This window comes from Cryptomeria japonica, chromosome 9, assembly GCF_030272615.1.
Source record: "Cryptomeria japonica chromosome 9, Sugi_1.0, whole genome shotgun sequence".
NCBI classification, from domain to species: Eukaryota; Viridiplantae; Streptophyta; class Pinopsida; order Cupressales; family Cupressaceae; genus Cryptomeria; species Cryptomeria japonica.
In genome coordinates, this window is record NC_081413.1 from 337,203,746 (window position 1) to 337,227,376 (window position 23,631).

At 37.4% G+C, this 23,631-nt stretch overlaps 1 protein-coding gene across 1 annotated transcript in view; it reads left to right on the forward strand.

The window, feature by feature from the left end:
- Positions 1-23,353, forward strand: part of LOC131029719 (uncharacterized) — a 36,950-nt gene extending 13,597 nt beyond the window's left edge. The window contains exon 3 of the mRNA XM_057960341.2: positions 22,900-23,353. Coding sequence (XP_057816324.1) covers positions 22,900-22,934 — 35 coding nt within the window. The 3' untranslated portion in view covers positions 22,935-23,353. The remainder of the gene's footprint in view (positions 1-22,899) is intronic.
- The last annotated feature ends 278 nt before the right edge of the window (positions 23,354-23,631 follow it).

Below are 23,631 nucleotides of genomic sequence, written 5' to 3' on the forward strand. Positions count from 1 at the left end.
ATTGGAAGAACAATGTAATCCTATGTTGGGATGTTTTTATCAGTTTCCTTGATGATGTTAGTAAATGCTTATTGAAGTGGAAATTATATTGTATCCTTTCAATATTTCTATGATGAATCTTTATTTGCTTATGGCTTCTTGTGATCATTGAGTTAATGATGCATATGTGGATTTATGATTTTGTGGAATTTATTTTTGAAGTTAATTCTTTGTTGGTAACCCTTAGGAATTTTGGTATAAGTCTTCCGCTTGTGTTATCGTGCATGTTGTGTAAATGCACTTATGATGTTTATACTTTAAAAAAAAAAAAAAAATGTTTCACCCTTCTTGTGGGTTTTCATTCAGGGTTCCTGGCGGGGCATTACACTTCTTTTGAGATCTCACCATTTAGAAATGCTGTCTTAACATCCATCTGGTGTACCTTCCACCCCTTTGCTGCTGCAATAGCTAGTACAACTCTTACTGATGTATACCTGGCAACAGGTGCAAATCTTTCTTCATAATCTATTCCTTCCCTTTGTGAGAACCCTCTAGCTACAAATCTGGCTTTGTGTTTTTCAATACTGCCATCTGCAGCATGTTTGATCTTGAAAAGCCATTTAGATGAAACAACAGATTTCTTAGTTGGCCTAGGAACAATCTCCCAAACATCATTCTTCATAATGGACTGGTACTCTTCAGACATGGCATCCTTCCATACTTGATGTACAAGTGCATCTGATACATTGTATGGTTTGGCTTTAGAGAGATCATTCATAATGGCAACATAGCTAGTGAGTTTATTAGGCCTTTTGCTTTCCCTGAATGTTCCTGAAGGAGCAACAAACTTCTGAGCTTCTGCTACAGTCTTGGTGGCCCATAGTGGTCTTTTCTTGAGGTTTTCTTTAGGTGGGTTTTGAGTTTCACCTATAGTTTCCTTAGGATTCTCCCTCTGAAGCTCAGGAGTAGGATCTTCATCTATGCTAGCGGTAGGGATATAGACTTCAGGCTCTAGTGAGTTTTGGGCTCTTTTGAAGGCTAAGTTTTCTTCAAAGATCACATCCCTACTTAGTTCAATATTCTTTTGACCAGGTATATAGATCCTGTAGGCCTTGGAGGTTTCACTATATCCTACAAGGATTCCTCTTTTTCCAGAAGGCTCTAATTTTAATCTTTTCTCCCTAGGTACATGAATATAGACAGGGCATCCAAATATTCTAAGGTGGCTGATATCTGGTTTTGATTTAGTAAAGACTTCCTCAGGGGTCTTATCTTCAAGATGGGAGTGAGGACATCTGTTTTGAATATAAACAACAATGCTAGTTGCTTCTGCCCAAAGATTGACTTTTAGATTCTGATCAAGAGTCATAGCTTTGGCAGCTTCAACGATTGTCCTATTTTTCCTCTTAGCTACCCCATTTTGTTGAGGATTATAAGGTATTGGTAACTCCCTCTTAATCCCCGAATTCTTACAAAAATCTTTAAATAATTCTGATGTGTATTCCCCCCCATTATCATTTCTTAGGGTTTTAATTTTATTTCCTTAGTAGTTCTCTGTTAGTGATTTGAATTCTTTAAACCTATTGAGGATCTCTTCTGATTCTTTACATTTCAGAAAGTAGATCCAAGTTTTCCTAGAGTAGTCATCAACAAATATTACATAATACAAAAATCCCGCCAAAGAAGGTACGGACATGGGTCCACATACATCAAAATGAACTAACTCTAAAATTTTACTTGTTTTCCTAGTACTATTTTGAAAAGCACCCTTAGTATTTTTACCTAGGGCACATCCTTTGCATGCCCTTGAATGATATTGCTTTAACTTAGGTAGGCCTGTGACAAGGTCTCCCATTGATGATAAAGTTCTAAAATTCAGGTGGCCTAGTCTTCTATGCCAGACTTCATTAGCATCTGTAGTTTCATGGATTAGGACTAAGTTGGGCTCTGTGCATAGCTCATACAAGTAGCCTTGTCTTTGACCAATAGTTTTAGCTTTCTTGATGGATGAATTCTTTGGCCAAGCCAACACTCTGTTGTCCATGAAGGTCACTCTGTATCCATTGTCCTCCAGTGCTGATATTGAGACTAGGTTTCTCTTGATGCCTGGAACATATAGTACTCCTTTAAGTTGTAATGATACACCTGACTTTAGTTTGATGGTGCAGGTTCCAACTCCTCTGATTGGATGTGTGTAGTCATCTCCGATAGTTACTTCCTCATCATTCTCCTCTTTCATGGAGTCTAGCACTTCTCTGAATCTTGTAATGTGTCTGGATGAGCCACTGTTGATCACCCAGGAGTTAACTTTGTTTGATGCTTGGTTTGTGAGTGTTGAATAGAATACATACTTTTGGGGGTCCTCTTCCCTTTTAGATTTTCCTGTTTTGGCAAATGTTGCTTGTTGTTTGGCTCTTTCTAGACATTTGGCAACATAGTGCCCAAATTTGTCACATCTGTAACATTGAATCTGTGAAAGGTCCTTCTTGAAGGTGTTCTTCTCGTGACGACCTTTTCTCTTTCTAAATTGTTTCTGCTTGCTTTTCTTGTTTGAGTTTGTATTTAGAACTTGGAGATCTTCATCTATATTCTTTTGCTTGATCCCTTTCTTATTTTGCCTTGATTCCTCTTGGAGACAGTCAGCCTTTAGCCTAGCGAATTTTGGAAATTCATCCCTCGCACTGATGCCTTGGACGAATGTTTCCCATATGCTAGGCAATCCATCTAGAGCAATGAGTGTTAATTCTTTGCTTTGGATCTCATATCCAAGAGTTGCTAGTTCATCCCTTAAGGCTGATATTCGCACGAAGTAGGCATTGACTGATTCTCCTTTGATCATGGCTATGTGATTTATTTCTCTTTTTAAAGCCAAGGTTCTACTAGCATTAGATATTTCAAATGCATCTTCAAGTGCTTTGAACATGTTATTGGCTGTTTCATGTTTCCTTATGATGGGCATAATATTATTTCTCACCCCATCAACTATGATTTTGATGGCCTTTTGATTTCTCTCTCTCCAAGTTGTTTTGTCAGGTTCAGTCTTAGGTTCTGCAGTTTCAATTTTTAGAAATGATTCGACTTTATTTTCTTTTAGAATCATCTGAATTTTGAACTTCCATGTTGAGAAGTCATCACCTCCTCTGAGTCTATCTTCAATCTGATAGCACTAGCCATTAGAAGAATTGTGATGTTGAATATATGCTTGTTTTGAATTTTCCACAAAATTGAACAGCCTCAGGTTCGATTTAACTATAGCTCTGATACCATGTAAATGTTGTTCAATTCTCAATTCAATATGCAAGTAATATTCTAGTTTATCTTTACTTGATCTGTGTATTATCTATTTTATATAATAAATCTGACTATCTTCTTTTCTATGGCAGGTGAGAGGAGCATTTATTGATTTCGATGTCCTTCGCACAAATGCCGATTAATATGTATATGCAAGCAAGGAGGATCAAGCAATGCCTTGACCGGTCATGTCTTTTAGACATGACCGATCAAGACATTACTTGATCGTACCTCTTGGCTTATCGCAGTAATTACAATCGGTGTATGTCAAACCGATACCAATCGGTGTATACTTAACTTAACAGCCCGATACTAATCGGTGCGTATTTACCTTGCCACCCGATACCAATCGGTGCATACTTAACCCGATATCAATCGGTGCATGCTTACATTGCCACCCGATACCAATCGGTGTTAGTTAATACGATAATCATTATTGTTCACTGTTAAATATATTAACCTATATAAATCGGAATACATTGGTTAGCCCGATTAATAATCGGTGAATACAGTTAATAATATAACCGATATTAATTGGGATTCTATGCTATAGGATGATTATCGATAGTTTAAGCATTTGATCGAACTAAGTAGATTGTTCATATACAAATGAAGAATGGTTATCAAATGAAGGATTAATAGCTTGAAGTTTTCCATCATAATTTATGGATAGGATAAATGATTGAATGAGAGACTTCATTTATCTCTCATTCAATCATTTATCTTACCGAAGCTATCATGCATTAACATAGAAGATCAACTGAATTATTGCAATTGTGAAGGCTTCATTCAAGAGTCTTATTGTGCTTCAATAGAGATTCTTTATTTCAGATTTTGCAGATTTTTCAATAAGGTAAGGGCAAATCAGGTTAGACACCCCTTTTAGTAGCATATTTCATTTCAATAAGCATCCGTACAGTTTCCAGTTGCTGGCTGTACAATTCAGGCTTGGCACGTGGGGTTCAAAAAAGAGACGTTTTGACTGGGAGGCTGAAACGCCTTTCAAATTTGCAATCTAGTTGCACCATTCCCAGCAGCCAGCATAATCAGGTGGATTCATCTCATTTTTGGCCTAGAGAAATTGTATTCTAGGACTTGTACTTCAATTTTGGTCAGTTTCTCAGTTTTGGCTGACAAACTCCAAAATTCTTTATTTAAAATAAGCTGAAGACCTACGGGTATGCAATTAGCAGTAGAAATTATTGTAGCAGTTATCTTATTCATAATATAGTTGCAGTTGCTCTCAATTTTATTTCTATTTGGTTCTATGTGCAATTTTTGCTTGGCATGTGTTATTTTTTGCTTTAAAATTGTTCAAAAACCTTGAAAATTCAAAAACACATCAGCAATAGTAATTCAGGAGAGTTAGAACCAGCAAGGGTTCTTACAGTGGTATCAGAGGTCTGATCCTGCCTTTCTGGAGGGCTAGAAGTTCTTATTCATCAACGTTAGTTTGGGCCTCACAGGTTTTTACACACGTAGGAGGCTTGGTTTATAGGGAAACCGGGATCAATTTGTAGAGATTCCATTGGGAATCATTGAGCTCACACGGTTGACATTTGAGTGACCAACACTCTTGCATTGTTTCAGTATGGGTAAAATGAAGTCTATACATGATCTCATGCCAAAGCTCATGCAGGCTTCTCAAAACTATGATAAGAATCTAACAAGGCTTCTACAACATACGAAGATATTGGATCCTTTGTTTGCAAAAGAAAGGAAAACACATGCTAATGCAAATGATGTTACCAATACAAAAGATGCATTAGGGATGGAGGAAGTCCTTGGAGATGTTGAAAACATGACACAAAGGTATGACAATAATTCTGATTTTTGCAACTATAGCCAAACTATTGAGCATAATCACGATGTAGATGTGTTAGTAAATGACGAAAATGTTGCGTAAGGATCTACCAATGTTGGCACGCGAGTTGGAAGTGTCAAAGATGAGGAATGTGCAAAGGATGCAAGCTCTAACAATTCTGATTTTGTAGCAGCAGTCACAATTCTTTGCACTATCATGAGGTAACAGCCATTCCATGTGTGGAAGAGGGTTGCTTGAAGATTCCTAGCAATGACACTCAAGATTTGGGTGTTAAAAATGATTTATGCGTTAAAAATTCAAGTCACAACAAGACTGATTTTGTATATTAGATCTTGGAAGAGGTGAACAAGACACAGGTCATGTGTGATGGATGGTTGCAAAGAGCTAAAAAGCCAAGGTTATTGGCTGCCCAAGCGAAACAGCGTTTGCAAGAAATCGAAGAACATTGCAACCAGCTAGATCAAGCAAAGAGGCAAGGGGAGTCACACCTTAGATCTCTAATTCCAAGGGAAGAACATATTAAAGTTGAGCATGCAAAGGAGGAGCTTCTTGAGGTAAGCAAGCATGAAGAATATGCAATCATGTGTGAACAAGAGAAGAGGTATGATTCAAAAACTTTTATCGGTACACATAACTTGCATCTTGAGACCCATGAGTTATCTTTGGTTGAGAGGCCATTAAGTGCTCATGCCTTAGAGATGTGTGACCATGTTGAATATACACTTAGTGGATCAGCTACTAATGTCATTGCTACACATGAGGCTGGGAAAGAGTTAGATCATTTCCTCATCATGAGAGTAGCATGGGGATGATACTCTATCATCTTATGTACCTGTTGGTATCCTTAGCATCCCCTCAGGTTGGTCTTGTAGTTTTGAGGGTGCTGTTTGGTTTCATATCAGCAACATAAGAGGGGAGATTACATGTTATTCAGCACCTATGGGGGGCATTCAGCACTAGGGGGGAAGTACTCTCAGTTATTCCTATCTCCATAGAGCAGATGGATGTGTGTATTGTTTGCATTGGCACTTGGGTGTTGACAAGGTTGGCACTACGGTTTGGATGGGTCCCATTGGTTGGCTTCACCACTTCTGGATGGTGAAGTTGAGATCAGATCTGAGCAGCGGAGGTTTGGGAGTGTTTCTCATGACAAATTTCCATACCAGCTATGGGATCCAGGGATTGTTCTAGCTGGTGGATTGCTTCTTCCTTCTGTTGGGGTTGACTTAGTTTTACTATACAATGGTATCATGTTGATGCCACATGGTTTGGAGGGAGTACTCTACAGAGTGATTTGGGATCCTATCATTCAGCCGAGCATTGAGTATAGAGTTTGGGATTCTTTGGGTACATCGAGATTCCAGACATGGTTTACAGTTGAGCATTGCAGTGTGTTCAGTGTGCTGAGAGTATACCGGTTCATCCTTGGCCTTCTTGAACATGTTTTGATTTTGATGCACTATTCTTGTGCGCAAGGGTTGGATAGTTGGCATGATGTTTGTCCTTGCACAATTGTGTCTATGTTGGTGCTACAGGAGTTGGTGGGAGATGAGTGGGACATTTCACAATTCATCTTTTGAACCTTTGGTGGAGTGGAGCTGCTTTGTAGTAGAGATTGCTTGAGGACAAGCAATTTCAGGGAGGGCGGGCTGTAATGTCCCCATTTTCGTGAGCATCAGAGTTCGAGGGATCAACCTATTATTTTGACTCTTGTAGGCTAACATGTTTGGATAGAGAGTCTCAGTGGCAATTCCACTTCTTCAGTCCAGTCTTGGGTTTAGTTTCAGGGCCTTTGCAGTCAATGTGTGGACTTAGTTGAGGGACTTACTATTTATAGTAAGTCAATCTAGCAGTAGTGTTATCTTTAGTTGGGGCACTTGGACACATGGGGGTTATTCAGTGTTGACTCCAGCTTCAGACGACACGTCAAAGGACTGAATATTGAGGGAGATACTTAATATTTTAGTGGTTAAGTTATTAAATTAACTTATATGGATATTATAAAGTCATAAAGTGACTTTATTAAAATTAAAAGCCACTCAAATTTTATATAGTGATTTTTTTAAATCACTCAAGTGAATTTGGACGCCCCAAAGCAAATTAAACTATGGAGAGTGAAATAAATACATTTAAATGTATTTAAATGACTTTGGGTGTACTTTCTTGGAGAACGTGCCATTCGGAGTTACTATAAAGTTATATTATTAACTTTATTAAAAAGTGGGTCACTTAAATAATATGAAGTGAATATCAAAAGGGTATGTCCAAGTGGGGAATTAATTCAAATGTTGCATAAAGTATATTAAATACATTTTAAATGTATTTAACTCTCTTCAAGAGGAAATCACACTTTTTGAAGAATTATGCCCTTTTGGGTTTATAAAGGCAAAGCAAGCAATTCAACCTCTATTATTGATTATTGATTATTTGACATTGCTTCTATTTTGCTCTGTGGAATTCCTTGACAAGGGTTTCAGAGGTTTGGCCATTGGAGAATGAAAATTCTTCGTGGATCTGTGATTGTGAGGCCATGGAAGATCAGCTAAATTATTGCAATTGTGAAGGCTTCATTCAGGAGTCTTATTGTGCTTCAACAAAGACTCTTTATTTCAGATATTGCAAATTTTTCAATAAGGAAAGGGCAAATCAGGTTAGATGCCCCTTTTAGCAGCAGATTTCATTTCAATAAGCAACCGTATAGTTTCCATTTGCTGGCTGTACAATTCAGGCTTGGCACGTGGGGTCCAAAAAATGGACATTTTGACTGGGAGGCTAAAACGCCTTTCTAATTTGCAATCTAGTGGCACCATTCCCAACAACTAGCATAATCAGGTGGATTCATCTCATTTTTGGCCTGGAGAAATTGTATTCAGGACTTGTGCTTCAATTTTGGTTAGTTTCCCAGTTTTGGATGGCAAACTCCAAAATTCTTTATTTAAAATAAGCCGAGGACTTGTTGATGTGTGTTTTATGCACATAACATTTCAGAATAAAATACCAAGGTAATTTGCCCTCTCTTGAACAAAATCACCTCAGATGCTAAGGGTAAGATCAACTAAAATGATTCCAAGGTTTCTACATGTCAGGTCTTGATGAGTGGGTAACTCAATGGTCGATGTGAATTGCTGTGTTCACTTGGGGACTTACACAAATGTTCGAATTTTCTTCTTTGATCATGAAATATGTGGAATAGGTGTGGTGACAACTTAGGATTTAACAATGTAGCTCCGGACTTAATTCTTACTAAAAAATGGGCAAAAGGAATAGGGTTCAGGAAATCTATTCTAAGCCTAGGAATGTAGGAAATGATGAACAAATTTAGTGGAATTGAACCGGGCAAGGTCTCACAAATAGGTATTGACACAATCTTAGTGCAATCATCTAAGGTATACTTATTGATTTTCAAACTATGATCATCACACATTTGACACCATCCAAGTTGACGCTTGTCAAGGGATGCATAATAATTGAAGTTAAGCTTACTCAAATTTCCAATTGACCACACAAGGCGTTCTTACCAAGAGCAAGAGGCTAGTGGTATGGATTAAGGATTCCACACAAATATATTCAACAAATCTTCCACTCAATCTAACAAACATGAAAACATATTCTAAACTAAAACTCTAATCTAACTGAAATTGAGAACCATGAATGCAAAAACAACATTTGAAGAGCAAAATCACCAACAAATTGAACAATGATTTAGATTCAAATAGTTGCAGCATATACCAACAATTCTACAAAAACTCTCTCTTACAAATGAGAGACAATGAGGTATATATAGAGTCTCATACAAAATGGATGGCCAAGATTAAAACTAAATCAAAGGCCAAGATCATGCCAACAAAACCCTAGAATTGCCCTAATTAGGGTTTACATAAAAAATGGTGCCACCAACATATGGCCCAATAAAAAGATACCTAGTCATCAAATAAAGAATCTTTTAGAAGATTCCTCCCCGCATCTCTCTCTCTCCTAGCATACTCCAAGGATCTAGCCAATACATAATTTAATTCTCCATGGAAATGCTAGGTAAGGTATCTTGCTGTAAATTAATCACGTCCAATGTATCCGAGCAAGTGTCCAAAGTGTTCTCCCAATCTGGCATGAGCTTCTGCGAACTATGAACATGAATCAACAAAGAGACCAAATCAGAGTCCAACTGACAAAAATACATAAGTTTCATCTTGTCTCTTAATTCGGCTAAATGTAAACCACTAGCATCACTAACATCAACACCCAATAATTCCTCAATTGAGGCAAGGATCTTCAACTGAATATCCTGAATTGATCCTTCCATCTCTGTACAACTCAGTTGGGCGTTCTCATAAGTCGATTTCTTTGTGGCCAATGAACAATACCAGCCATGGAAATCGTATTTGTCTCCACTGTGCGCAATATTCTCTCTGATCAATGTGGACTTGGGAATCCTCTTCAAAGCTCTGATGCGTGGAATATTCCTCTCCTGGATAGGCCGAAATTCTTCCCAAACTCCCTCCAAATACTGGATTCTAAACATGAGCCCTGTTGTCCTATCATATGCTTGGACAAACTGAGTAAGGAAATCATTCGCCTGTTTTCTTGCACTTTCAATCCATTTCTCCACCTCCGAAAGTGTATCTCTCGCTGCCTCATAGTGTGAATGTAGTCCTTGATCAACTGCAATAGGGGAAATAAGGGTGGGATTCTCACGCCTTATCCCCACAATATACTCTCTAAGTTTGATATTCTCTTCTTTGTACTTCTCCTTCTCTTCAATCTCTCTATCCAATCTTGTGCTAATCGCCCTAAGGTTATCACCAACCTCCTGAAACTCTTGCTCCCTTGTAGTACAACCAAGGGCAACTGAAGTAATCTAGAAATCCATAGGAGTAGCAATGTTCGCCGTCACACCTCCAATAGGAACAACCACCTGCGCAAGCCACATTCTTGTCTCATCTCTAGCTATGTGTGACAAGATCTCAACTCTCTTAGGTTTTGGTTCCTTGTTGCTCTTAGCTAAGTAGTCATCAATGTTATCAATAGGCTGTACCTCTATCACTTTCTTACTCTTTTCCATACTCTTCATCAGCCAATCAGGAATAGCGGACATCTCCATACCATCATCGAGACACATCTTTCGATCAATCCCTCTCAATGTCGAGATAACATCATCATCATCATTAGGATTGCTCCTAGTCAAATCATCTACCTCATTTCCCAAACTAACTTCCAAGTCCAGTAGGGGATCCCGACTGATCATCATTCTCATTTGGTGGAGCAGATGTCACTGTGGCATGTAAATCCTGAATATTCTTTGATAGTATCACTATGTTGGAACATTGCTGGGTCTCCTTGTTCTGTTCTGTCATTTCAACTTCCTTAATTGATGAGACACTGAGAGGGGGTGAAAGAATGATAGGTGAAGGAATGATAGTCTTTTGTTTCTTCTTCTTGACCTCCTCAATCTTCTTCCCTCTGGCCTTGACTCCTCCTAGTGTGTTTTTCCTTCTCTTGGGAGCTCGACTCTCTTCATCTTTTCATAAGTGAAGGAAACACCCATATCAACTAACTTATTCATCTGAATATCTACCCATGTACGGGAGAAACTCAAGACCTCTCTCATCAATATCTTCAAATCTATCTCTTCTGATTTTGACCAATTAGGCAATAAGATCGCCTTCTTCATTTCATTTTCATACTGTGGATGCGTATGATCTTTGTCGTCGAACACCTGATCAAGAATGAGGAAAAGTCCACACTTCCTTATGAAATCCATTGACATCCTGGACCACATTCGTCTCTTCACTGCCTGCTCGTCCTTCAGGTTGGCCCAATAATCTTCTATGTCTGCCTTGTGGATGGACTTCTCTCTCCTGATCCTTCCAACTTTCTTATTTGGATCAAATCTTTCTCTTTTCTTAAGGTTGCAAATCGATAGAATGCAAGCTCCTCACTTGCAGTGCTGGTGGCTAAGGCAGACTGGCAAACCTCCAACGTCTTCCCAACTGAAATAGGGAATGTCATACCTGTCCTATGCTTCTCTTTCAGAATGGAATCGAACTCTAGAAACTGTCTCACCACTTCCAATAAGATCATTCTGTTGGAAGGATACCTAGGAAGCCTATAGGGTTTGGATTGAAACCCATGAATCCTAAGGTACGTGAAAGTGGGAAACTGTATATACCACGATCCATATTTCTCTATCAGCTCTGTTGCTTCCTTGGACAACCTCCTGTGGATTTCGCCTTGCAACATCCGCGTGATGTACATTGTGAATACATCATTCACTCTCTTATAATCTTCAATTCTATACATGTTCAGATGAGGATAGCACTCATAACTCCTGAATTGTCCTTGCCCATTCTCGACTTCACCTCTGCATATCAAACCTTTGAATGTAACAAACCGTGCAAGTAGGTACACCAAGTAGGAAGTCATGGCGAATGACTTGGACCGCTCTACATTCCTCAGCTGAAAGTCCAGATTGTCACTTATGATTCTAGACCAATTTATCAATGTTCCTCTAAGACAATCTTGAATGAAATAGAACATCCATCCATCGTATATTGCACCCTGCGACACCCCCATCACTCGGTTAAATAGGAATACTAAATCACTATATTCGTCTTTGAAGTTTGTGCACATGAGTGTCTTGGGAGCCTTGGAATGATGAGGCCTAGGCTCGATCATCCACTCCTTATTCACCATGGTCTTACACTCATCCATCTTCTTCATATATCGATCTTCATATTCATATTTAGTTACATCCTTCATATCTGCTGCATGTGGAATTCCAAACACTTCAACAATCGCATCCTCAGCAAGGTAGGCAATGACAACGCCCTTAGGAGTCTTGATCATTCGGGAGCGAGGATCATAACATCGTGCACTCTCCAGGATAAGCTCACTGCATTGTATAGACTGTGGAAATCCAACGGCTTGAAAAATACCACTCTTCATAATGTTCACATACGTTGGGAAAAGGAATTTGGCTTCCAACTCTGAACATCCGCTGTCGCATCTGGTTCAGGTTCAGGAAATGCATGTTTGTGTTCGTTATCTACTTCCATTTGAATGGCATCTTGGATTCTGGATAGAATCCAGTTTCTAGTATCTTTTGTTGTTCTCTCCTTTCCTTAAGTCCGGACTTCGACATCGCACCTGTACGAAGCTTGAAGTTAGAACTTAGGAAAAATAATATTCTTAATAAAATTCCTAACTTCTTAATGATTTAGACTAATTAGGGTATGGAAATCAGGAAAATAATCCACGCTCTACGTAGATTCTCAACAATTTAAATACGAAATGTGGCAAGGTTAGGGTATAAAACCCTCATGAAATCAACACTTCCTTATACTTAGAAATTTTATGCAAATTACAGTGCAAAGGAGTATACTGGATCAATAGTGACAAAGGAAAGGCATGAAAGATTGTGTTTTTACACAAAATTATGTCTGAGGACACCTTCCGAAGTCCACAATGGCTGCCAACAAATCTGAAGACAACCTGCAACTAATAAATTAACCTCTCAAAACATGTTGCAATCATTTCAAATTTGATAAAAAGAAGTCTTGATGACGAAACTAATCAAAATTCGGGAACATAGGTATGGTTGTTAATGGTTAAATTTCCGAGGACAAGCAGCCAATAATGAAGTTGCAGACCTGTGACAGCCCTCAAATGGTCTGAAAATGATCTCAAAATGCCCCCAAAATATCTCCAAATGTAAATCGCTGTAATTGTTGTTGGCTGGGCAATAAAATATAAGTCTGAAAATTGATGATCAGCCAACAATGGAGGTCAATTAGCTGTAGTAATGGCGTCAAAACTCAGATCTGAAGTAACCACAGCAAATAGGAACAATGGCAACCACCAAGCGTGAAGGGAATCCACCAAAATATGGCACCAAACCCTTGCAAAACCAAAATCAAAATTTTCCAGCTACGGCGTCACCTCACACAAGTCTAAAAATGCCATCGAAGGCATTCCAATCTGCCAACTGGGGTCTGAGAACAGCAAGCAAGGATGGAGGCATCAATGAAAATCGCCCAAGTTGGAGAAAGAAACTCCAAACACAAAAATCGCCCCTCCACACAAAATCACTACCTCACCCAAAAATGGCAAACTTCACCAAAAAAATCGTGGCATTCAATCAACAATGGCAGCCACCAAACATGTCGCCCAGCTGGAAAAAGAAATGGCAATGGGGAAAAATTGCAGCAAGAAGAGTCTTCAATCAATCACTTTACTTGAGCACTTCCTCCAAAATCGCCAACTATGGAGAAAATCACCCTTGCATAGACACACTTGGCAAACTCAATAATAAAATAATGCTGGCTCTCTCCCTATTTGAACTCACTTTCATCATCAAATCTCACCACACAAGCAATGTGGGATAAAACACTTGTTCTTATACTTGCTTGGTAGAAACTGATTTGCTTCTAGAAGGTTGAAACATTAAATGCTTTTTGCAAATCATTAATTGTTTTTTATTTTTTATTTTAAATGATCATTGCCTTTCATTAAAAAACAATTAAATGGGGCTCACCTTATTAAAATATTTCAATTTAAATCCAAAATGGGCCAATTGGGGAAAATCGACTCCAGTAAGGATTAAAAAATCCTCACAAAAATCACTTAAAATCATAAAATATCTCCTTAGGGGAAAATCGATCCCAATAGGGATAGAAATATCTCATTGAAAATCATCAAATGTGCATAAAATGGGGTCTAGGGGAAAATCGATCTAGGTGTGGAATGAAAAATTCCACTTAAAATTAAGTCATCACACAAAAATACCCCTCTGGCGGAAAAACGACCCCAGTCTAGATGAAAATCCAGACTCAAAACATTAGGAAATCTATCTCAGTGGAAAATCAACTTCAGTCAGGACTGTGAGTCTGCACAAAATCCTCAAAACTTGTCACAAAATACCTGGCGGAAAATTGACCCAGGTGTGGAATCAAGACAAATGTCATCCACAATCCCATCCATACTCCTTGGTGAAAAAACGTGGGTAGTCAGGATAAATCTCGACTCTTAGTCAAAATTCAATGCATCTAGGGGAAAAACGACCCTAGTATGGATTCACAGTGGTGGAAAATCGAGGCAAGTATGGATTTCAATGGAAATCCATGTCCAATCATTAGGAAACTTCGAAACTCAATAAAACTCAACCGGACTCAGGTAAATTCATCAAAAAATGGAGCGTAACACAAGGAAATCTATGAGGATAAAGTGTGAAATCAACTTGAATAACTTCCTAGGATCGAGAAAACAACTCCAAAAGGTCTAAAAACACCTTAGCACTTAAAATCACTGACGAGGACGTTCAAAAACACGTTAACGCTCCAAAGGGTTTACACTTAGACAAAACTAGGATCACTAAAAATCTCAATTTTCACGCGCTTGATCCTATAAAATATCTCCTTAGGGGAAAATCGATCCCAATAAAATAGCACCGAAACCTCCTAAGTTTTCTCATGTCCTTACTTAAGTCCACATATGTTGATGTCATCAACCACAAGATTGGCTCTCAACAGGATGTACAAACAAGCAACTATGCAAGTATGACTCCACCATACTTGCAGCTATGCCCATGATTCAAGGATGGATACCTAGGTTGTTGGTTCGGGTTCAAAGAACCAATACGGCAAAATTTTGAAAAGGGGTTTGGGTTCGTTTGGGTTACTTGTAATCATAGCATCATGATCATACCATAACATCATATACATAAAGTTTAATATCAAAATGATAAAATATTCAAGTATCATTGTTTCAACTTTCAACAATTTAAAGTTTGATCATCAAATGGATTCTCTAATTCATCATCCTCATTCTCCTCCTCCTCATCATTGACATTGACATTAGATGAATCAATGCCAATGCCTATGGCACTTACACTTGTACTTGCACTTTAAGTTTGCTTGCTATCTGAGTCATCAAATGCGACAAGCTGAGAAGTGAAAGCATCCAAATCATTATGCTTTGGCTCTATATCCCAGATCTTCGTTTCCCTTTGCTTGTGTGAAATGAGCCAAGTTAATGTTTTAAAACTCTTTGAGGGTTATATTTTAATTTTTTGTGTGATGGAATTCAAAAAAAAAAAAATTTGCAAAAAAAAACAAACCGTTTTGGGCTGTCAGATCCTTGGGTTCGACTTGGTCCGAACTAGGCCTGTGAATCACGGACCCTGTCCGGACCACAACCCCGAACTAGGACCGGACCGGACCAGTACCAGGGGTCTAGGGGGCCGAACTCGGTAACCTAGATGGATACCCAATAGTAGAAGCTCATAAATACTCATATAAGGTGTTCACAACACATAACATATACACATAACAGGGTAATCACATCCACAAAGGAACAAAAAGTGCTCCTTTTCCGCGCTCATTACTTAGTGTTCAAAACAACATTCTTGTACGTTATTATGCAATATAATTGTCACAAGGGTTTCTAAGAAGTTCACCCAAACATGTATTAGAATTAACCTTTCTAGGATATAAATGGAATCCAACCATTATCTTACATTCAAGAGCATCACAATGCATCTACGCAAGCTCACTTGCACACTAGTATTTACATACTAGGCCATAATTAATCAAAACAACAATATTCCAATTCACAAGGTGGTGCATCGCAACACAACATGCAACATGGAGTGTTCTATTGTCCAATATCATGCCAAAAATACACCAAAGTCATTTTTAACAATATTTATTAATAAACAACATATATTAAGAAGAATTCAATTAGGGCCTAAACTATTTACCCAAACATTCTCTCATATCAATGCTAAGCACTTATTCCACATGACGATATACATAATTTGCACTAAGATACCTACTTGATCCAAAGTACAAATGCCAAATTCACATGATGGAAGACATACTCAAATGGTCAACACTATAAGCACAATCACTTAGACATCATATATAAGGAGAAATACAATTGAGGACTCTCATCCTAAACAAGTAACTCCAATGCAACACTTTCTTTTACACACCAACATGTGCACTGCATGAAATGATAAACACCTAGTTAAGGTCACAAGGCACATGCGTTACTATTACTATTATTTCAAAAACAAATAACATTCTTTATGAATTCCATGCATATGATTTTGTCACAACCCCTTTTTTCCAAATTTCCATATGCATAACCGAGAAGTACAATGTTTCACTCAAAATGAATAACTACCATTAACATGTCTACTTTTTTAGGAAAAGATCAATGATGGCACTCAAAGTGTAATGTCCCCTACTAGGTTTAGGCATGTTTTAACCATAATTAATCTATTTCAATATACTTATGACTCAAACAAAATATATTAGGAGAAAATTCCACCTTAACATGAATCAAATCAGTGGTATTCCGCAGCTCAATCAATTAACTATTAATAAATAAATTGTTCATCTATCATACATCCATAGTTCTTTATGCAAGTGTCAAACCAATGGTAATATCTCCTATGTGAAAACATCTCCTTTCCCAAATTTCTTAAATACTAACAGTCATAACATAAAACATATATTGTTGAATTCTAAGAACCTTTCTTTGGACTGGGGTTGAGGAAAAGAAGAGAATGAATTTGATTGCATGGGACAAGGTGTGCAAACCTATAAGAAAAGGAGGACTTGGTCTTAGAAGAATCAGAGATATGAATGAGTTTCTCATGGCTAAGCAGATATGGAGAGGTTATAAAACTGAGGGAGAATGGAAATTGATATGGGATAATAAGTATAAAAGACAGCTCCCGACCCTTCATAGTTTCTTCAAGGCTGAAGATATTCCGATTGATTCCAACATCTGGAAAAATGTCACTAGAACTAGAGACATAATACTCAAAGGAGTGAAATGGAAGGTGGGGAAGGGTAATTTTATTAAATTCTGAGAAGACACTTGGTTGTTAGACTCCCCCATTAGTGACAATCCTGATTGGGGCAAGTTTCAGGATTAGTGTAAGGAAAAATTTGGTACTACTGTGGCTGACTACTCGAATTTAGGTCAGTGGAAGGACTTATCCACTGTTGATCCTTCTCTTGAGCATCTGAATAAAATTATGAATTCTATGGTGGTGGTTTATGACGAGGACGAGCTTATCTGGAAACTTACTGCTGATGGTAAATTTTCTGTCTCCTTTATTTTCAGCAATATTCTAGTCAAGAGAGTCCTTGTTGGGCTAAGGCTTGGGTGAAAGGTCTTATTCCCAAAATTAATAATTTTTTCTGGACTGTTCTTCAAAATAAGATTTTGACGATTGACAATCTCAAAACTAGAGGTTTTTGTTTGCCTAGTATTTGTCATCTTTGTATGCAGAATGAGGAAACCAGTAATCACATGTTTTTCCATTGTCCTTTCTCTGCGAATATCTGGGTTAGATGTCAGATGGGTCTTCCCTGAAGCTGTCCAAGATGTCTTCAATTCTTGGTTCCACCCTTTGAAGAACAATTCAGTTAATCTGTTATGGAAATTTGCTTTACCCCATATTTGTTAGGGAATCTGGAAAGAGAGAAATGATAGTGTTCAGAGATAAGGCCTCAAAAGCTCAAATTATTTTTGAGAAAATCAAAAGACATATGGTGGAGAACCTCTACATAACTGGTGGAATAATGAATCCCAAAGATCAAGGTGATAACATCATTTTCAAGAATTGGAGAACAAAGGGGAGTGAAATCATACAATACTAATCCTAGAGAAGAGGCGAGATGGGAATGCTCCCCTCAGGGATGGATGAAAATCAATTTTGATGGCGCTTCCAAGGGTAATCCTGGCAATGCAGGGTGCGGTGTGGTGTTAAGAGATGAAGGGGGAATATGCAAAGCTATCAAATGTATTCCTATAGGTCACCAAACCAATCATGTTGCTGAGACCATTGCTGCTTATCATGGGTTGGTTCTTGCTAAAGATTCAAATTGCACTGAAGTTTGGGTTGAAGGCGATTCTTTGAACATTATTAACTGCTTGAAAAATGTTTTCCCTCCCTCTTGGTCTATACACAATGCCATCAAAACTGCGAAGGATATAAGTAAAACCTTTGAAATGTGTATTTTCACACATGCATATAGAGAAGCCAACAAGTGTGCTGACTGGGCTGCCAACCTGGCTTGCCGCTCTGACAAAATCATTGCCCTTTATGGTGAGAGTAATCTCAAGTGTGAGGCGAAATCTTTGATTGAAGTGGACCGTATCTAGATGAAGCAACGTGTCTTAGCTAATTACAATTTCTAATGCCTTTTCCTCATTTTTCTATGATTGATCACAACGGCTGCGAGGCTTGTTTTATTTGTCATATCATATTTACTTGGCACGGATTCTGGGTGGCTCTTCATAACAACAATAAAATTGTTAGGTTTTTTCACAGAGATCGCAGAGAAAATAACAGAGCAGCGATAAGGAAGAATTGGATATTTAAGGATAAAATGGGGGGTAATAAAAAGAGGTTTGAATCGGTTTCTTGCTCGGATTGGAAGAAAAACAATGAAGTCTGGGAGATTCTTCAAGAAGGAGGTTTGAATGTTTTTATGGAAAGGCTCTGTGGCAAAGACCCTATTGTCACTAAGCATTTCATAAAAAATTGTAAGAATGGTAAGGATCTTGTTGGCACCCAAATGATGCAAGTGGAAGAGGATGTCATTGCTGAAGCTACGGGTATGGTGAAAGAAGGTATGAAATTTTACAGAGACCGAAGTTTGTCTGACAAGGCCGCGGATAGGTTTCCCGTCACAGATGGAGAAAAAAGGAAATTGGTGAAGGCAGATAATCCCTACTATTCCCCTAAGCGTATTTGCAGGCCATGGATGTTTGTGCTGTTTGCCACCATCAGCTACATTACTCTGGACAGGAGATTCACAAGGGCTTATGGGCATCACTTTGTGCTGCTCAACTACTTTCGCCATGGTGACAAGGTTAGTCTGTCTTACTATCTTGCCTGTTCTATGGATCATACTATTCGTGAAATGCAGAAAGATTCTCAAAGAGATCACGTCCTCCACCAGGGTTTAATGGTTTTAGTTTATAAGATGTTGAAGGGGAAAATTATTGAGAAACCCATTAGTAAAGGCAAACAAATTAGGGATGATGATACTGAAAGTGAGAATAGCGGTTTCAATCTCTATTCTGAAACTGAGGGTGAGTCTGAGGATTTTAGCAACAAGGGGAAGACCAAGGGAAAGAGCAAGGGGACTGTTGTGGATTTTGACCTTTCGGACTCTGAGGATGAGTCTTTTGATGATAAAATCATAAAAAGCAAGAAGAGAAAGGGAATGGGTAAGCAAAACCCAAAGGACCAAGAAGACCAGTAAGGGGATAAATAAGGTGAAAAGGAAGATTATTATTTCTTCTGATGAGGATTCTGAGGTTGAAAAAAAGGATAATAATAAGGGTAAGGAGGAAAATGGAATGCTGGATGGTGACCATGGGGAGAACCTGAACACACAGAGAATGCAGAATGAGGGTTAGGAGAACAACATGGGCAATCAAAATGTCTGTCATGGTGCCATTGGTAATGACAGCATCAAGGGTTTCCGTGAGGTCATTAGCAAAATGGCAAAAGAGGTTGGTGACTTGAAGACTGATCTCAATATTATAAAAAAGGCAACTATGGGTGAGAAGCCTCTCTCTGAGAACGTTAAAAAATTAATGGTTGCTATTAACAAGGCTAAAGCAATTGAGGCAATGGTTAGTAAAATTCTGGAAACGGAAAAGAAGGTGAAAGAGCTGGAAGGGATCAAAGATGATAAGGGTCTGGAAACTAATCAGAACAATCTGGTCAATAGAGTGGATAAGATGGAGCTTACTGTGAAGAGGATTGCTGAGCAAAACTTCCAGATCCTTAAGGTGACTGTTGACCATGTTAACATGCTGATAAATAAATTTGAACAGATTAAAGGCAAGGAGGATGAGAAAGCTCAGATTGAGAAGAAGGGTCATGAAAAAGAACAAGGGCCAACACTCGGAAACAGGTTGGTATCAAGGAACAAGAGCTGGATGATATGAAAAACTCTGCGGTCAATATGAAGCAGATGGTGGTTCATGCAGAAGAACTCATAAGAAACATCTAGCTGTCCTTGTCCTTGTGCTGTCTCGGTGCTGTCTTTGTGCTGTCCTTAGGCTGTCTAGTGCTGTTCTCTTTGTCTTGTGATCCCTTTTTGTTTTAACTGGGATCTGTTCTTTGTATGGGTGTCCAGGCACTGTTATTTCTTGCCTCTTTAATGCTTTATCTTTCTCCTACTATGTAACAAGGTTCCGGGTTCCTTTCAAAAACCTGTTTTTAATTAATCAAAATAGAAAACATATATTCTTCGTACTGATAGTAGATTAATAATTCTTGTGGTTTATATTCTAATATTTATTTGTCTGATCAAACCATTATTTCTATATATATATATTCATATACTTTTATCTATTTTCAGATATTATTATTATACATATATTACTGTAGAGCAGTTCCAGTATTACAATAATTTATAATTATTATATTATTATTAATATTCAGAATAATATTCTACATATGAACCAGCGGCCTTTTATATTAAACATACATACTAAGCACGTCCCTATGCCTACCACTAAGGACAACGATGTTACTGCCTGTAACTTAATAATATTCCTGATCTGATCTGATCTATGGCTGCAAATAATGTATATTCCTTTTTCTTTTATTCCCCATTGATAGTATGGAACTAGTATCAACTTTCCTTAATTAATATCTCTATTATATGATACGATGCTATTCTAAATGATTTCTTCAATAGTTAATTTGGGAGTATTATCATTGTCTAATGCTAGGGAACAATCTTTGACGCAGGTAGTCTTTCTGACATCAGTAGTCTCTATATTCATTACTATTACAAGTAACCTTAACGTATTTTACAATTTTGTGTTATTGGAAAAATACTGTAACTTAAATCATAGTATCTAATTATTAATAGTTCGTATGATTTACACAGTTATCCAACAAATACACCAAACGTGAATTCACTGAGTTTTACTGAATTATAAATTATATCCATGCTTTTTGTGGTTCATGATACCATTAATACTCCACGTACTAATAGTTATAGCAATACTGCGTTGTCCTAAGAAAACAATAGCCAACTTATACCTCTTTCATATAGATACGAATAATATTACGGCTATGTCTTAATGTCATAATGAACTGGTAACAGCAGCTTAATCATATTGGATTGTATAATACTTCCTTTCTAATTTTGGAATTGCACTAATACGTACCTGAGTCATCACAGCCAGAATTGTCTTTTAGTTTTGAGGATTTCCCCTGTTCTTTCCTTCGTCCCTTCTTGTTGTTAATTTCCCCCTCCTTTATTTATTTAATACTGCACAGCAGTTCTCAGAAAACACTGTAATAATTATAATTATTATATTAATATTTATATTATTATTAGATTCTTTGGTCAGGCTTCTTCTTAAGTATATATATATATATATATAAAGTTCATCCTCAATAATCTCAGAAAGGTGCCATGACTTCTAAAGTAATCTCATGCGACAAAGGAGAGAGTCTATATGTCAAACCATAGTTGCCGTGTATGAAAGGAAGAATGATCCCGTTCAGAAAACACCCTGTCTGACTAGATGAAGTCTCATGGCACAATTTATTATTTATTTAGATAAAACTGTCTCTAGTAAATGTCAATGCTCTTTCTGATGTGGAATACTTTTAAATCATGCGTCCCTACTTGGGTAGATTTGTGGTTCGTCTGAGCACCACAGATCTAAATTCAATATTAAAAACAAAATCTTCTACGCCCTTCTAGGATTGTCGTCCTCTTCCTCTTAATATGTTTCGGAATGTTATTCATCAATAGACGTGTCTTTTAATACACATCGGTTGCTTCCTTTTGATCATAATCTGTTCTCCCTAATTCGTTTTCAGACAATTAACAAGTCTGTATAATATATTAGTGATCAGATAATATATCCTAAATATATTAATAATTGATAATAATTATTCTTACTTAATTAATATAAAATTATTTATCAATTATTCTTACTTAATTAATATAAAATTATTAATTAAATAATTACTGTTAATAGTGTATTTATATTCTTGGAATTAATTTACTGTTTTATTTAATTATTTAAAATTTATAAATTGTGTTTACAATTAGAAATATGTTTATAATTTATAATATATAAACTATGTTTATAATATGGTATTAATTAAATAATAATAATAATAAATAAATTTCAAATAATTGTTCGTTGTGAATTATTATATTAATTACTAATAATAACTGCTTCATTTAGGATATATATAACGATCAAGGAGGGGATATGACACAAAGCATCAAGGAGGTTCATCACACACATGGCAAGAAGAGATGGCAAAATAAAATAAGGGTCTTATGACTCTTTCCATCCATCACAAAACTACATGGAGAAGATATTGAGGGAGAAACATCAGTTGCACACAAAAGCACATGGCCAAAACAAGACCCAACACACACACAACATAGAGCTCCCAATATTGCAACATGGGCTCTAATATGAGGGTCCAAGCAATTACAAGCAAATGGTGGGTTCCTTACAGATATATACTCCATCACCCACATGAAGCAATCATGACCATGTTCTGTGGCCTCTGCCTACTGCAGATGCAATCCCCACTTCTCAAGTGCCATTTCCACATGAAGATCCAAATTTCTCATTTCATGGTCATTTCTATCATTTATGGAGCTGTGCTCTTATTGTATGGAAGCATTTTATTGCTAATTGGATGTATGTTCTCTTCCATGATAAAGATGACATCTGCCTGCTAGTTACAACTAATAAAGTTCATGGTTCTTTCTATTTTGCAGGCCCTGTTCATTTTCCAAGAGAAGCTGAAGGTTAAACTGCCTCCTGCAGAATTTTCTGACCAATCTGTGGATATCATACTGGTTGGTTATTGGAGATTTTGCTGTGATGTAATCGAGAATTCGTGGGTTTGATGGTATCTTGAGTTTCAAAGTGGTTTGCATGGAAGGTGAAGTTAATTCTGCAACTTCAAACAAAGTTGTTGAGGCTTGTGCCGCTGTTGTCTCAAGTACATTCAATTTAGTAGTTGATTTTATGAATGACTCCTTCATATTAATAATGTTGCCTTTTGGAACAACATTATTGAACCAAAATGATTGAGAACTTTGGTGCTCATGAATATCCAGTGTATTGATATTTATTGTGAAAAACCAAGATAGTGGAAATGACTTCCTAGAATGTCATGTACAATAGATGTGGACAAGTGAAATTGAGATTAGCTTTTCTTTGTGTTTTTGGACTTGGTGTCTCTATATATACTGTATATGGCATTTTTTTTTTCAATAAAGGGTTATGTTTACATATATTAAAGATAAAGCAGTTACAATAGCAGGCCTTAAGTAAAAACTTGATGTGATGGAACTTCTAAATGCAATCCAGAATTTGTGGATTTGATGGTGTCTTGAGTTTCAAACCAGTTTGCATGGAAGGTGAAGTTAATTCTGCAACTTCAAACAAAGTTGCTGATGCTTGTGCCATTGTTTCAAGTACATTCAATTTATTAGTTGATTTTT